The sequence below is a fragment of the Capra hircus genome, chromosome 10 (assembly GCF_001704415.2).
Source record: "Capra hircus breed San Clemente chromosome 10, ASM170441v1, whole genome shotgun sequence".
Lineage (NCBI taxonomy): Eukaryota > Metazoa > Chordata > Mammalia > Artiodactyla > Bovidae > Capra > Capra hircus.
This window is the reverse complement of record NC_030817.1, coordinates 91,316,275-91,333,595: the sequence shown is the minus strand read 5'-3', so window position 1 is coordinate 91,333,595 and position 17,321 is coordinate 91,316,275. Positions and strand designations below refer to the sequence as shown.

The following is a 17,321-nucleotide window of genomic DNA, read 5'->3' as shown; positions in this document are numbered from 1 at the left end:
AAGATCTCAGTGTCTCAAGATGCTCCAGAAAAGCTCAAGGGACTCAAGTCTGGAGGGTCGGGGGGAGGCTTCATGGAGCAGGAGAATGTGACCTGGGCGGGCCCTCAAGAAGGGTCAGAGAAGCAAAGGAAGATGGCGGAGGATGCTGCAGTGGTGCTGAGGGGAATGACAGAGGCTGCAGGAGGCAGGCTAAGGAGTCAGTGCATGGCTGTGGGCAGCTGGGAACCACCAACAGCTGTCAAGCAGGTACGTAAGGGGCTGTGTCTATGTCCTCTTTCAGCAAAAGCTAAAGCCTAAATGATGTCTTGTACACTTTGCCAACAAAGGTCTGCATAGTCAAAGCTATGGTTTTTTCCAGAAGTCACGTATGGATGGAGAGTTGGACCGTAAAGAAGGCTGAGCACCAAAGAATTGATGCTTTCGAACTGTGGTGCTGGAGAAGACTCGAGAGTCCCTTGGACTGCAAGGAGATCAAACCTGTCGATCCTAAAGGAAATCAATTTTGAATATTCATTGGAAGGACTGAAGCTAAAGCTCCAATACTTTGGCCACCTGATGTGAAGAGCCAACCCACTGGAGAAAACCCTGATGCTGGGAAAGATTGAAGGCAGGAGGAGAAGGGGGTGACAGGATGAGATGACTGGATGGTATCATCGACTCAATGGACATGAGTTTGCGCAAGCTCCAGGAGTTGATGAAGGACAGGGAAGCCTGGTGTGCTGAAGTTCATGGGGTCACAAAGAGTCAGACACAACTTAGCAACTGAACAACAACAACAACCTACAACTGTATACCTAAGGTGGGCAGGCAGTATCTACTGAACAAATCACCTCAGAAACGGCACCTTAGCATCAGGAAGTGGATCTGAATTTGCTCTAAAGAGGAAATCAGGGAGCAGCTCCAAGCATGCAAACCTGGGCCACTCCTGGATCTAGAGTACAGACCTGAGCATTTGCCACAGAAAACGTGTGTGTGAGAGGGGGGAGGGAGTGAAGACTGTCCTTTCACCCTGTAACCATGTGCAGAAATAGCATCCTGTTATAACCTTTGGAGAGAAGAGGCCCTTTCGATGCAATAGTGATGAAGACGTACAGAATCACTCTGAAGACTCGGCCTTTGGAGTGGAAGATGCTAACGTCCGTCAGGGCCCTTCACCCCTAAGCAGGCTTCTGCCAGCAGGGGCTGAGCACTTTATACGTGTGCGTGAGCGTCAGGTCACACACGTGGATGGGTGTGAGAATTCTGACGATTCCCTGAAAGCCACATCTGACTTCCAAGGTGAGTTGTGGTCATAGACGGAGTAGCGTCTTTACCTCAGAATAGCCCGGGTCAAGCCTGGGTATAGGATAAGCATATACATTTTCTCTAGGCAGACTAATACCTTTGAAATCATTTCTCCTCCTGGCTTGAGGCAGGACAGGGACTAGAACTGGCTGACTAGAACCGAGGGGAACCACAGAATTGGGGGCTAGAGTGCTTCCGAACCAGGCCGAGTGGCATTCTCACCTGTAGGATCTCGGAGCCTAACCCGGGATCACGGCTGCTCCCCACCCTTTGGATGTTTCCAGGCTTTCCCATAAATCACCTTCAACAGTACCATCCCCTCGCCCCAGGCTCTTGCACAGGCTTTCTCTGCGGCCCACCCTGTACAGCTGGAGACAGACCCTGAGTCAGGTCAGCCTGCTGGAAAGAAACCCTTTAAAGACATGGGAGGACAGGAGGGGAGAATAAGCAATTCTTAGGATCTACTCTTAGCAATGAAGGAGGAGAAAAGGTACTACCTGAATCAAGACCAAAACGTGTCCATGCAAGGTCATCTGAAAACAAAGCCTCTGGATGAATAAGAAGCTTCCTCAAAGCACATGGGGAAGCAATTATAAACCATATGTTTGACACTGGCCGGGGGCCCGGGGCAAGAGAGATAAAAGCAGAGGCGGCTTTGCGGGCACTGAGAGAGCCAGTGCCCAGGGCAGCAATGAAAGGGATCTTTCCAGAAAGGCGGAAACGGGAACAGAGACCAGCAAGAAGCAGCTGCACCCTCGGCTCACAGGGGAAGTCAGCTGAGCTGAAACCAGGCCGGGGGCTTTATGTTTATGTGTATTTGTCCCCGGTGGCTCAGATGGTAAAGAATCTGCCTGCAGTGCGGGAGACCCAGGTTTGACTCCTGGGTTGGGAAGATTCCCTGGAGAAGGGAATGGCAACCCACTCCAGTATCTGGAGAATCCCATGGACAGCGGTGCCTGGTGGGCTATAGTTCAAGGGGTCCCAAAGAGTTGAACATAGTAACACTTTCACTTTCTTTCATTTGTCCATCAGGGAAGTCTGGGGGAAAGAGATGAAGTGGGCAGGGGAAATGCCACATCACTGGATATTTTCCACAAGGGGAAGGGTGAGGGTGGGCATTTATATGCTAGATAAGTAGTTTCAAACATCTGTAGATGATAATGTCAATTAAAATAAAAAGCAGCTTGTGACTTTTTTTTTTTAGGCACAAAATGTAGGATGTGAGTTCAGAGTTTAAGAGGAGAGTGTGAATTGCCATCTGGAGGCACTTTTAGGTTCAAGAAAGGCTAAGACACAGTAAAACAAAGACTGTATAACCTGTTGGTCTAGCCATCATTCATGAACAAATACTTATTGAGGACTTAGTAAGATGGTAGGCCTCGTGCTATAAACTGGAAATATAGCAATAAAACAAAAAGTTATACATCCCGTCTTCATGGAGTTCCTATGCTTGTCGCGGGGGGATTAAATTTCATTTATTTTTAATTTTTTAAATATTGGTGCAATATAATGCATAACATAGAATTTACTGTCTGAACCATTTTTAAGTGTCCCGTTTAGCAGCATCAAGTATGATCACATCCCTGTGCTACCATCATCATCATCCGTCCACAGAACTCATTATCTCATAAAACCCAAACCCAATATCCACTAAAAAGCAACAACTCCCCCTCCCCCTTCCATGGCCGCATACCTTGGCAGGTTGTGGCTTTGATATTAACAGTAAAAATGTTTCCAAAAGACTGGTGCGCACACCAGTTTATGTGCTACCTCCTGTCTCTACGATTTCAGGTACTCTAGGTACCTCACGTGAGTGGAATCCCACGGTATTTGTCTTTTTTTTGTAACTGGCGTATTTCATTTACCACACTGTCCTCAAGGTTTAACCATGTTGCAACATGTGTCAGAATTTTCCTTTCTTTCTAAGACTGAATAATACTACTCCACTGCATGTATGCAGCACGCTTTGTTTATCCATCCCTCTCTCGGTGGGCATTTGGGTGGCTTCCACCTTCTGGCCACTGTGAACAGTGCTGTTCAAGTCCCTGATTTCAGTTCTTTGGGGCATATATCCGGGTATGGAATTGCTGGATCATATGGCAGTTCTATTTTTACGTTTTTGAGGAACTGCCATACTGTTTCTACAGCAGCTGTACCAGTTTGCATTCCCGAGAGCAGTGCACAAGCGCGCCACGTCACATCCTTCTCAGTAGCTGTCTTCTCCTTCCTCCACTCTTCTCTTCCTGCAGCCATCCTCACGGGCATGAGCTACGGCTCTTTGAGATTTCTTTATGCTTTACTGCAGAACCTCCTGGCTCACAGGTGATCCTATGACCTCTGGTGGGTGCGTGTACACACCAGTCTTTTGGAAACATTTTTACTGTTAATATCAAAGCCACAACCTACCAAGGTACGCGGCCATGGGAAAAACCCTAACTCCACTAGTCGGAAGGGCTTCTGTGGTGACTTGTACTCTTAGAATAAGGGGGAGGTGGTATAGATGCTACAAGGCAAGAGGCCAGCTTTTGAGGGGCTCTGGTCCTATGTGGAAGGCAGGACTTCCTTCAGGAAAGTCTAACATCAATTCCTACAATTCATGATAGGAGGAGACATTGGTCCATCACTGCCAACAAGACCCACTAAAGGAGAGATAGCAGATGGAAACTGAGTGATGCAGTGATGTTTCAAACAGCGGCCAGAAAGGTGGGAAGGATGTAGTAACAGAATTGTGTGATAACTCACACTACTCTAGTGCTGGGAGCAAACTTATATGCAGAGTACATGGGGCAAAATGCCAGGCTGGATGAAGCACAAGCTGGAATCAAGATTGCCACGAGAAATATCAAGAACCTCAGATATGCAGATGACACCACCCTTATGGCAGAAAGTGAAGAGGAACTCAAAAGCCTCTTGATGAAAGTGAAAGAGGAGAGTGAAAAAGTTGCCTTAAAATTCAACATTCAGAAAACTAAGATCATGGCATCTGGTCCCATCACTTCATGCCAAATAGATGGGGAAATAATGGAAACAGTGACAGGCTTCATTTTCGGGGGCTCCAAAATCACTGCAGATGGTGACTGCAGCCATGAAATTAAAAGACACTTGCTCCTTGGAAGAAAAGCTATGACCAACCTAGACAGCATATTAAAAAGCAGAGACATTACTTTGCCAACAAAGTCCATCTAGTCAAAGCTATGGTTTTTCCCGTAGTCATGTATGGATGTGAGAGTTGGACTACAAAGGAAGCTGAGAGGCAAAGAATTGATGCTTTTGAACTGTGGTGTTGGAGAAGACTCTTGAGAGTCCTTTGGACTGCAAGGAGATCCAGCCTGTCAATCCTAAAGGAAATCAGTCCTGAATAATCATTGGAAGGACTTTTGTTGAAGCTGAAACTCCAATACTTTGGCCATGTGATGCGAAGAACTGACTCACTGGAAAAGACCCTGATGCTGGAAAAGATTGAAGGTGGGAAGAGAAGGGGACGACAGAGGACAAGATGGTTAGATGGCATCACTGACTCGATGGACATCAGTGTGAGTAAGCTCCGGGAGTTGGTGATGGACAGGGAAGCCTGGCGTGTTGCAGTCCATGGGGCTGCAAAGAGTTGGACACAACTGAGTGACTGAACTGAACTAAGGTCTTATAATGTTTTCCTTCCCCTGGTGGCTCAGATGGTAAAGAACCTGCCTGCCAGTGCAGGCGCCACAGGAGATGCAGGTTTGATCCCTGGGTCGGGAAGATCCCTTGGAGAAGGGAATGGCTACCCACTCCAGTATTCTTGCCTGGAGGAGTCCATGGACAGAGAAGCCTGGTGGGCTACAGTCCATGGGGTTGCAAAGAGTCAGACATGACTGACCGACTAACACTTATACTGTTTTTAACATTATCACCTGTGTTCGTCTACTTACAGACAGGTCTTTGGCTATACCACTGCTTATTAACAAGTGTCTCTTTTCTAGCAGAGTGACAAAGAAATGGTAAGGAGGCAGCTTTGCTCTGTTGAAGTCCTATTTCTGTAGAGACCCACACAATGCTGAAGCTGGAAGGGACCTCAGATATCACTTAATTCAGTTTTCACCTCACATATAAGGAAGTGGCTTTAGGGAAGGTGGGGGTGGAATATTACTCTCTTCTCCCATAAGTAAGCACAGACCACATGAGAAGTGCCGGCATTAGAAAGCAAAGAAATGTTTCCATGATAACAGTGACCCAATCGTCTCTCTTTCATTTGTGCCCTACATGGGCTACCTTCTGATTTTATTCCACAAAAGCCTGTAGAACATAATCATAAAACATATTCTATGAATATGACATGCAGTCTTGACTGTCCTACAAATATATACTGTCTCATAGCTGGATTTAATTTTCTTCCCATAAATTAACTGCACAGAAAAGGAACTGGGCTTGTATTGTCATCCTCTAAAGGAGCAGGACCCCAAAGGTAGATCCCCTTTTTCTAATTCTGCCCCTCAGTGGGTTGAAATGGATATGAAACTGAGCAGAAAAGACCCATGATGTTGCCCATGAATAGGAGGATGAGAAGGAGATGGAACATTGCTACCTGCAGGCACAGAAAGTAGGAAACACTCCGTTTTTGTGAACCGATAGTGAATACGGCTCCATGTTGATGCCAGGGCCTGACAATGCCCCTCCTTACACTCAGGAGTTAGAGCAAGTGTCCTCAAGCAGCAGGGAGGGTCAACAGGAAGGCCTGGGGTGGGCTTCCAGGAGACGGGGGACAGGAGCAGACGGCCAGAAAGCAGTCCTAAATCTGGGACAGCAGCGAAGGGTTTCCATCCATCAATTAATATGTGGGAAACCGAGTCCCAGAAAAGTGAAGGGACCTGCTCCCGACCTCATAATCTATGAATGACAAGACTAAGACAGTTTTCTCTTCTGATTTCCATGCCCCAATTCCTACTCTGGAAAAATCTTTTGCCTGTGTTGTTACCTTGCTAGAGGCACTTTAAGGAAGACGGCAACAATTCATGGCAGGTTATACTAATAACCCCGCGGCAAGTAGCACTGTGGCCCATCACACGGGAATACAGTTCTCAAGCTCCCACTTCTGATGCCAAGACAACACACGGCTCAGTGAGTGAAGGGGGTTAAGGCTTCTCATTTGCAGGTGGAACTTAGTTGGTGAGGACATCTTACAGCCATTATGGCATGGGCAGCCTTTTCAGCACATGCCTGGACGTCATACTGGGCTTTGCAGTGCATTAAGCTACTATTCTCTCTCACCACCCAGAGAGATGCTTACCTGACTGGCCCCTGGCTATGCATCACTGCTGTAGTGAACCAGTTATGGACTGGAATGTGTCCTATCCCCAGGTGTGCTGGATCGATGCATCTCCACAGTAGGTAACCAGAGGTCTCTGATCCTCTCACAGACCTGAAGCTCCTCTGAAGCTGATCAAATCATTTCCTAGTACTTTCTAGAACAATTCTTCCAGACCAACAGAAATGTAATGCAAATGCCATGTGTGATTTAAAATTTTCTATTAAGCACATGGAAAGAGGAAAAGGAAATAGATGAAATTACAATCAATATATTTAAACTTATATACCAAGGGAAATGAAAGTGAAATTCACTCAGTTGTGTCCAACTCTTCGCGACCCCATGGACTATACAGTCCATGGAATTCTCCAGGCCAGAATACTGGAGTAGGTAGCCATTCCCTTCTCCAGGGGCTCTTCCCAACCCAGGGATCAAACCCAGGTCTTCTGCATTGCAGGCGGATTCTTTACCAGCTGAGCCACAAGGGAAGCCCAAGCGTACTGGAGTGAGTAGCCCATCCCTTCTCCAGTGGATCTTCCCAACCCAGGAATCGAACCCAGGTCTCCCACATTGTGGGCGGACTCTTTACCAGCTGAGCCACAAGGGCACTGCCATTTCAACCAGTAATATATATACATATATATATATATGTTTTATATTTTTTGTGTGAAGTCTTCAAAATCGGATGTGTGCTTTAGGTTTGCAGCACACACACCCTGATCTACAGTTAGCCACATTTCAGGTGCTCAGTAGTCGCACAAGGGTAGTGGCTAGCATACTGGATATATTACTACCCTTGCCTCTCCTGACATATGTTTACTCCTATAGAAATAGAAATTTCTCCATCCTATAGCCATTCTTCCCTATCTCAGGACAGTTTCCTTTCCAGGTCTAATGATTCTAGGTGGTCTATATTCCATCCCAGACCTTCTCCAACTGTCCACTCAGTCTTTAAATAATCCTCACAGAGTACCTACCAAGTGCCAGGTTTTTGTGTTAACTTATGAGGATGGAAAGATAAATATTACCTAAACCTTAAAGTCCAGGAGCTCTCAGCTGAGTGGGAAACGTAAGCACATACAGGAAAATTTGGTCTATGCTATACAGAGATATGGCCTTCCCCAGTGCCTCAGCAGTAAAGAAAGCTGTCTGCAGTGCAGCAGGCCTGGGTTCGATCCCTGGGTCGGGAAGATCCCCTGGAGGAGGAAATGGCACCCCACTCCAGTATTCTTCCCTGGGAAATCCCATAGACAGAGGAGCTACAGTCCATGGGGTCACAGAGAGTCAGACACGACTGAAGCAACTTAGCATAGCACATACAGAGACATATATGAAGGGGCGCATATATGCGGAGGGGAAGGAGCACTGTTTCCTCTGGGGTTTCTGGAAAGCATTCACAGAAGTGGGACAAGTGTACTGGGTTTTAAGGGATGAGGAAAATTCTGGAGGAGCAGTGAAAGGAATAGGGAAAAGCATGCTCAAAGCCTAAGGATGACGATCTGCATACTTGGAAACAGCAAGTGTCCAGGAGAGTGAGAAGATGGAGGAAGGGCTTGGAGTGAGACTGGCAAGGAGAGCTGGGCCCCAGATGTCTGGTGACACACTCAGAATTACTGTGGGGTCATCCTCCGGGCAGGGAAATCCTAAGGCAGGTTGTAGCACAGACTAGAGAGGACAAAAACAGTAAGAAGAGCCTGAACCACGGGGAAGTGGTATGTTTAAAAGAGTGCATGGGAGCACCCAAGTGAATGAAGGGAATGTCAGAGCAATATTTCCTGCAGACAGTCTCAAAACGAGGCATGACGATGGATCCTGGCAAAGGGTCTACTAGTCAACACTTTCGAGGCCCTAACTCTGACACAAGGGGATTGGGGCCATTCACATGTACTTATAAAGGGCTACTGCACGCATTACAACCTATGGGGATGTGGGAGTACCACATGGCCTCTCTCCCTGCAGGAATAATAGGGTTCCCTCTGGGTTAATTTGGGCAGTTGGCAGAATTAAGCTAAGTTGCAGGATTGCCAGGAAAATCACAGGTTTACGAGACCTGGCAGGTCTGGGTAGCACCTGGGCAGCCTGATCAGGTGATGTGCTGGCTGATTTTAGTTCAGTTCAGTCGCTCAGTTGTGTCCGACTCTGCGACCTCATGAACCACAACACACCAGGCCTCCCTGTCCATCACCAACTCCTGAAGTCTACCCAAACCCATGTCCATCAAGTCAGTGATGTCATCTCATCCTCTGTCATCCCCTTCTCCTCCTGCCCTCAATCCTTCCCAGCATCAGGGTCTTTTCCAGTGAGTCATCTCTTAGCATCAGGTGGCCAAAGGATTGGAGTTTCAGCTTCAACATAAGTCCTTCCAATGAACAACCAGGACTGATCTTTTTTAGGATGGACTGGATGGATCTCCTTGCAGTCCAAGGGACTCTCAAGAGTCTACTCCAACACCACAGTTCAAAAGCATCAATTCTTCAGTGCTCAGCTTTCTTTATAGTCCAACTTTCACATCCATACATGAGCACTGGATGGAGAAGGCAATGGCAGCCCACTCCAGTACTCGTGCCTGGAAAATCCCATGGACGGAGGAGCCTGGTAGGCTGCAGTCCATGGGGTCGCTAAGAGTCGGACACGACTGAGCAGCTTCACTTTCACTTTTCACTTTCATGCATTGGAGAAGGAAATGGCAACCCACTCCAGTGTTCTTGCCTGGAGAATCCCAGGGACGGGGGAGCCTGGGGGGCTGCCGTCTATGGGGTTGCACAGAGTCGGACACGACTGAAGCGACTTAGCAGCATGACCACTGGAAAAACCATAGCCTTGACTAGACAGACCTTTGTTGGTAAAGTAATGTCTCTGCTTTTTAATATGCTGTCTAGGCTGGTCACAACTTTCCTTCCACGGAGTAAGCGTCTTTTAGTTTCATGGCCGCAATTACCATCTGCAGCAATTGTGGAGCCCAGAAAAATAAAGTCAGCCACTGTTTCCATTGTTTCCCCATCTATTTGCCATGAAGTGATGGGACCAGATGCCATGATCTTAGTTTTCTGAATGTTGAGTTTTAAGCCAACTTTTTCACTCTCCTCTTTCACTTTCATCAAGAGGCTCTTTAGTTGTTCTTCACTTTCTGCCATAAGGGTGGTGTCATCTGCATGTCTGAGGTTATTGATATTTCTCCTGGCAATCTTGATTCCAGCTTGTGCTTCCTCCAGCCCAGCGTTTCTCATGATGTACTCTGCATATAAGTTAAATAAGCAGGGTGACAATATACAGCCTTGACGTACCCCTTTTGCTCATGCTCAAGCTGGCTGATTTGGTCTTGAGTTTCTGGAAGGAGGTTCTGACACTCTCAGGTAAGAACGGGGCAATAACTACACTATGCTGGTGGTTACAGGGAGGCTCAGAGATGGGTTCTCCTTTTGTAGATGGGAAAGCTGGGGCTCAGAGAGGGAACTGGCTTATCAGAGACGGGTTCTCCTTTTTTTAAAAAACATTCATTTTTTTCCAAAGGAGAATTGCTTTACAATATTGTGTTGGTTTCTGCCATATAGCAACACGAATCAGCTATGGGTACACATATGTCCCCTCCCTCTTGAACCTCCCTCTACAATTTTCATTTTTCAAAAAGATCTAAAAATAGGTAATGATAAAGTTGAAAAACATGTAAAAATCACGCAGTATTCTGTAACAACCTATATGAGAAAAGAAATTGAAAAAGAATAGATACATGTGCATGTTTGGGCTTCCCAGGTGGCTCAGGGACAAAGTATGTACCTGAAATGGAGGAACGTGGGTTCAATCCCTGGACCAGGAAGATCCCCTGGAGGAGGTACTGGCAACCCACTCTAGTATTCTTCCCAGGACAGTCATATGGACAGAGGAGCCTTGGCAGGGCAGCGGGGGGGGGGGGGGGGGGGGGGGCAGCTATAGTTCATAAGATTTGCAATGAATCAGACACAGCTGAAGCGACTGACGTGCAAGCACATATGTACAACTGAACCACCTGCTGCACACCCAAAATCCATACAACATTGTAAATCAACCACATCCCAATCTAAAATAAAAATTAAATTTAAAAAATGTAAAAATTATTCTCAACTTGCACCCAGCCACTATTTTAAAAGAGACTGCATTGAACCTATAGACAAGCTGAGGGGATATTGTCATCATAGTAATATTTCTTAATTAATCATCTATTTTATACAAGGTATCAATTGTGTATATATGTCAATCCCAGCCTCCCAATTCATCCATCTCTTATTCCCCCTTGGGGTCCATATGGTTGAGCTCTACGTCTGTGTCTCTGTTTCTGCATGGCAAATAAGATAATCTATATCATTTTTCTAGATCCCACATATATGTAGTCATATACGATATTTGCTTTTCTCTTTCTGACTTATTTTTTTTCTTTTTTATTGAAGGATAATTGCTTTAGAGAATTTTGCTGTTTTCTGTGAAACCTCAACATGAATCAGCCATAGGTATACATATATCTCCTCACTTTTGAGCCTCCCTCCCTTCTCCCTCCCCACCCCACCCCTCTAGGTTGGTACAGAGCCCCTGTTTGAGTTTCCTGGGCCATATGGGAATTTGCCGTTGACTATCTATTTACATATGGTAATGAAAGTTTCCATGTTACTCTTTGCATACATCTCACCCTCTCCTCCCCTCTCCCCATAAGTCTATTCTCTATGTCTGTTTTTCCATTGCAAACACATTAAAAGATGCTCAACATTGCTCATTATTAGAGAAATGCAAATCAAAACCACAATGAGATATCACCTCACACCAGTCAGAATGGCCATCATCAAAAGGTCTACAAACAATAAATGCTAGAGAGGGTGTGGAGAAGAGGGAACACTCTTGCACTGTTGGTGGGAATGTAAATTGATACAACCACTATGGAAGATGGTATTGAGATTCCTTAAAAAACTAGGAATAAAACCACCATATGACCCAGCAATTTCACTCCTAGACATATACCTTGAGGAAACCAAAATTGAAAAAGATACACGTACACCAATGTTCATTGCAGCATTATTTACAACAGCTAGAACATGGAAGCAACCTAGATGTCCATCGACAGATGAATGGATAAAGAAGTTGTGGTACATATACACGATGGAATATTACCCAGCCATAAAAAGGGACGCATTTGAGTCAGTTCTGATGAGGTGGATGAAACTAGAACCTATTATACAGAGTGAAGTGAGTCAGAAAGAGAAAGATAAATATTATATTCTAATGCACATATACAGAATCTCGAAAAATAGTACTGAAGAATTTATTTATAGGGCAGCAATGGGTTCTCCTTTTATAGATGGGAAAGCTGGGGCTCAGAGAGGGAACTGGCTTATCAGAGATGGGTTCTCCTTTTATAGATGGGAAAGCTGGGGCTCAGAGAGGGAACTGGCTTATCAGAGATGGGTTCACCTTTTATAGATGGGAAAGCTGGGGCTCGGGGAGGGAACTGGCTTATCAGAGATGGGTTCTCCTTTTATAGATGGGAAAGCTGGGGCTCGGGGAGGGAACTGGCTTATCAGAGATGGGTTCTCCTTTTATAGATGGGAAAGCTGGGGCTCAGAGAGGGAACTGGCTTATCAGAGATGGGTTCTCCTTTTATAGATGGGAAAGCTGGGGCTCGGGGAGGGAAATGTCTTAGAAGTTCACACAGCTCATTAGCAGCATTCACCGTTTGTGTCAACAAAGCCCAGTGACATCGGTGCCACAGGAGCCATGGAGAAATGTTTACTTTTACAGCAATCTCAAGCAGAAAAGGAGAATTAGGCTAGAGAGACACTAGGCAATAAAACCATCTTTGTAAGCCAAAGAGATGTCAGTTAGTAGCAATAAACAGCGTACTCACATGGTGAAACGTCTACAAAGTTTGGGTCGATATTGTGCAGCAGCTCCATTCTGGGAGACGGGCTTCCTTCACTGAAAAAGAATTTTTTAGAAAACATTAATTTCCTCTTTCAAATGGCTATGAGTGACTGTAATACTTCCTTTCCTTGTACTTATAGGAAATACCAAAACTGCCAGTTAACAACTCTGTCATGAATTCAGAGGCCTCCAAACTCTGTGGTTGTGCGTCTTCAAGTAGCCATCGTTTGTCTACACTGCCACCATGACTGAATGTTTACAGGACAACTTCAGTGCCAAGCACGTGACCACTACAAAGGTGAGTTCCGTGACCCTTTGCAATAAAAACTGTGACTGTATTTAGACACGACCATTCGTTACCGCAGTGAAATGAGAACGCCAGTGTAGACTCCACACTGAACACTCACAGGGAAAGGAAGAAACAGCGCCTGCTAAGATGGCAGTGCCCAGATCACAGGTGCAGGACGCCTTTCAGATGAGCCCATATGAGAAAAATGAGTGTCTTCCGCATCTAAATTTACAGTGTGAAACTTATATGCAATATAAATACATATGAAATAGTTATATCTCTTTAAGACTTTAAAAAATTTTTAGATATATGTGCAAATGCAATCGCAACTCACATTAGTGTTGAAAACAAACTCGGAGAGCAGTTCAACCTGCTCATGTTTCAGATGAGAAAGGCACATAGTGAGTTATTGGCCAAATATTTGGTTGTGAGTGTTTTTAAAAAATTGGGAGCATAAACATCACCAGTTGTACACAGGGTGTGCAAAAAGCACCCAGATCACTTTGCTTGTTTAGATCCAGCCTTATGGAAGAAGTTCTTAGACATAATGTCAATTGTTGGGAGACTTCAAAGGACTACTTGATAACACAACAGAACGTTGCAAAGAACTACTAATAATACAGGATTATTCCACATCTGAATAACCAATAAAGCCCCTAATGTAACCAAGAATACATGCTTCAATGTCCACATCCCAAACCCACAGTTAGTTGTCTACAGCAGTGGTTTAGGATTTCAAGGACTCATACATTTTCAAAAAATCTGGGTTGTGAACGGCAATGTTATATTTGCCAAGTATGGAAAACTTAAAACAAACCTCATGAATAAAAAACAAAACCAAAAAAACTTTCAACTACCATCACCATCCATTATTTTACAAAACAAAGGCAATTTTAATGGCAACAAAAGCTAGGACAAATACAGTCTCAGAATAAGAAACAATCCTTTAAAGTGAATATATTTAACTTCAGGATTCTATAAGAGTTCCTTTTTCCTCTTTACTCCATAAAACCCTCTAACTAGAGAATGGGAGGAAAATATACAAGGATGCTTCTAGGCCTGGGGGCAGCCCTGTGCATGTGGGGGGGGGGCTATTTCCTGGGACTCCTCATTTTCCTCCTGAGACATTTAACTAATGAATGACCTGTGTATCATGGAGACTGTCAACCAATCCAAAATGATAGGAACTAGGGTTTCATCCCAGAAGCTCTGAATGTAAGTAGGGATGATAAGCAAAAAAAGAAAAAAAACCAGATGAATATAAGGAAATCTTAACAGAATGGTGATGTCTAATTCGTGAGGTTAAAAAAAGCAAGCAAACAGAGCTAAAATCTGGTTGATAAAAATAGAAAGTAAGTCAGGAGGGGAAATCAGAATAAAAACATTTGAAAGTCTTTGTATTATTTGGAGAAGGATACAACTGTTCATTCAATTTAGATTTTAGCAAAGTAAAATTTACATGTTAAAATTTTAGGTAACTTAGAAACAAAGGTATGACTTTTCTGGACTAAAACAAAGCAGAATTCATTCAATCCAAAAAACAAAGACAAGGAAGAAGGTGGAGGAACTCCCAGATTTCTCATCTTTATAAGTAGAGCTCACTGGAATACTCCAAAGTAGTAGGCATGGTTAAATAAAAGATATTTTTCCAATAATTTTTAAAGGGAATTTATCTGTATATCATTCATTTCATTTTTTTCATTATTCAGAAGAGGCACAGATATTGCAAAATAATGAATCTTAATAGCAAGAGATGAATTTTGAACACTAAAGGTTGTGAGTAATCCCAGTGATGAATTATTTGCTGGGGAAAATCATCGCAGGTAGAATCTCATGATGCAGACAGGAGTGAAAAAACCAAAAGTCAACCAACCTTCTTAAGTCACGTATGTAGTGATGCTACTTTTTAAAATCTACTAACCAGAATATTTTGATAAGGACGTGGTCAGAGATATAAGCCAAGGAAATACAAAATAAGACAAGTGACTTAAACAATAACCAAATACCATTAGAGACTTCAAGTTATTAAATAAGTCAAGAAAACTACATGTACATTTAAAGGAACTGAATTATAAATCTCGGGTCGTGTGCGTGCTGTCTCTTCAGTGATGTCTGACTCTTTGAGACCCTATGGACTGCCAGGCTCCTCTGTCCATGGGATTCTCCAGGCAAGAACACTGGAGTTCTTGGAGGGTTGCTATGCCCTCTTCCAGGGGATATTCTTGACCCAGAGATCGAACCCATGTCTCTTAAGCCTCCTGCATTGGCAAGTGGGTTCTTTACCACTAGGGCCACCTGGGAAGCCCAAACTTTGGGTTGGTGCTGCTAAGTCACTTCAGTCGTGTCCGACTCTGTGGGACCCCATAGACGGCAGCCCACCAGGCTCCACCATCCCTGGGATTCTCCAGGCAAGAACACTGGAGTGCCATTTCCTTCTCCAATGCATGAAAGTGAAAAGTGAAAGTGAAGCTGCTCAGTCGTGTCTGACTCTTAGCGACCCCATGGACTGCAGCCTACCAGGCTCCTCCGTCCATGGGATTTTCCAGGCAAGTTACCCCACATCAAAATATGAGAAGTTATTAAAATCCTTAGACAAGCTCATGTACCTATTCCCTGGGGCTAGTCCTTTGGAAAGTGATGGATTTTAGAAATATCTCCAGGTGGATTTTTTTTTTAATGCATACATACATGTAAAGGGAAGATGGTGATAATGGAAACATGATAAAATGAACACCAAACTATTAGCTGGGATGGGGGGATGGGTTGGGACACTACAAGTCTTTTGACAGTGCTTTATACAGCTGGCATGCATCATTATTGTAATCAGAAAAATTTTAAGATTCTTTTTAAGATAGTATATAACTTGCGAACATTTTTATTACTTCATAAAGACTTTAAAAAGCATGAAAAGAGAAAACTCAGATAGTTTACAGAATTTGGAAATTTAAAGACAGGAAAATGACCCATAACTATGTTGAACCTGCAGTATTTAAACACACTATTTGATTTGTGGAATTTAATTGCATGCTACTTACTTGTGCTATCACATACTGATGATAACTGATCATGTGATTTCCCTCTCAGCATGTAGAAATGTCCTGGTATGTTTAAGATCAGACCTTTCTTTAACAAAAGGTAGAAAACACACTTAAAGGTATTATGGTCACTGGGTTGGTTCTCAAGTCTCAACACATATGTCACTCCTGTCATTTTGGTAAAGGGTTCAGGGTCTGAGTGCCTAAGATGGAGGGAATAAGAGGAAAAAGAGAGGGAGATGTTAGGGAGAAAGGACGGAGGCAGAAAAGCTGGAGGAGGAGGAGGAAGGAAGGAAAGGGGGCTGCGGGTTTCCTTTAACAGTTAGGCACTAAGTTAGCACAGATCACTAGGGCACCGACACACAGACACACACACGTGTGCACACACAGACACACACATACACGCGCGCACACACAGACACACACACATGCACACACAGACACACACGCACACACAGACACACACATGCACACACAGACACGCACACACATGCACACACAGACACGCACACACACGCACACACAGACACACACACGCACACACACGCGCACACATAGACACACACGCGCACACACAGACACACACACGCACACGCACACACCCACCCCGACTCCAGAAGTCACAGAACCCACGTGGCTCATTTCAATGGAGACAAGGGTGCCGTCTATTGATGCTGAAACAGAGTAGACTCAAGTCACCTGGGGAAGAGCACGTGGAGACTAAGGCTGGTGGAGGGGGATGAAATGAGAGATCTCGAAGACCAACTCTGCGAGCTTTGTGACTCTGTCTAGGAGACACTTTAGAGTCATGATTCTGCAAAGACCAGTGAAGGCAGAGAGACTCTGGTCCTAACAAGGGGAGGCCCATTGTTGGCGAGGGGAGTCCTTCACGCCCAGGAGGAACACCTCCCACCCAGCTCAGCTTCCACTGTCTGCAGGCATTCAATCTCCCCAGAACTGAGAGACTGGACACCAATACTGGGACACTGGTGCCCTGGTTATTGGGAAGGATTACCTATTGCTGAATTAATATATTAACACTCTTTTTTAAATAGCAAAAAAACAGAAGAGTTCAGTAAGTAGCTGCTGAACATCTTCTGGTACAATTTAAAAACACACTTCTCCCAAGAACTCACAGATCCTCGGCCACTTAGATTTGCATAGTCTCTAATAATCGTATGTTATAAAAAGAGATCTCACTCTTGTACTTGGAGGGAAAATGCTTGGTCTTTTATTATTTTTGCTTTTTCAATGTCTTTTTAGGGCAAACCTTCCCTACTATTATCTTACTCCCACTCCTTCCCTGCACTTCCGGAAATATTTGACATCAATAATCTCCATTTGTTTAGGCATGTTCGTCAATCCTTTATGTTAAAAACAAAATATATTTTATTTTAAAATATCTTATCTTTTCTCCTTTTTGCCACTAAATGTCCCCAAACAGTATGTTTATACCAGTTATTCTCAATTTGTATCACATTAAAATCACCTAGAAGCTTCTAAAATCCAGGTGCTGTACCTCGTACCAGTAGCTCACTGGGGGGTGGAA

The 17,321-nt window shown here is 44.4% G+C and overlaps 1 protein-coding gene across 1 annotated transcript in view; it reads right to left on the bottom strand.

The window, feature by feature from the left end:
• Nucleotides 1-17,321, bottom strand: part of ARSB (arylsulfatase B) — a 168,023-nt gene that overhangs the window by 51,831 nt on the left and 98,871 nt on the right. Inside the window, exon 7 of the mRNA XM_018053677.1 lies at nucleotides 12,432-12,502. Coding sequence (XP_017909166.1) covers nucleotides 12,432-12,502 — 71 coding nt within the window. The remainder of the gene's footprint in view (nucleotides 1-12,431; nucleotides 12,503-17,321) is intronic.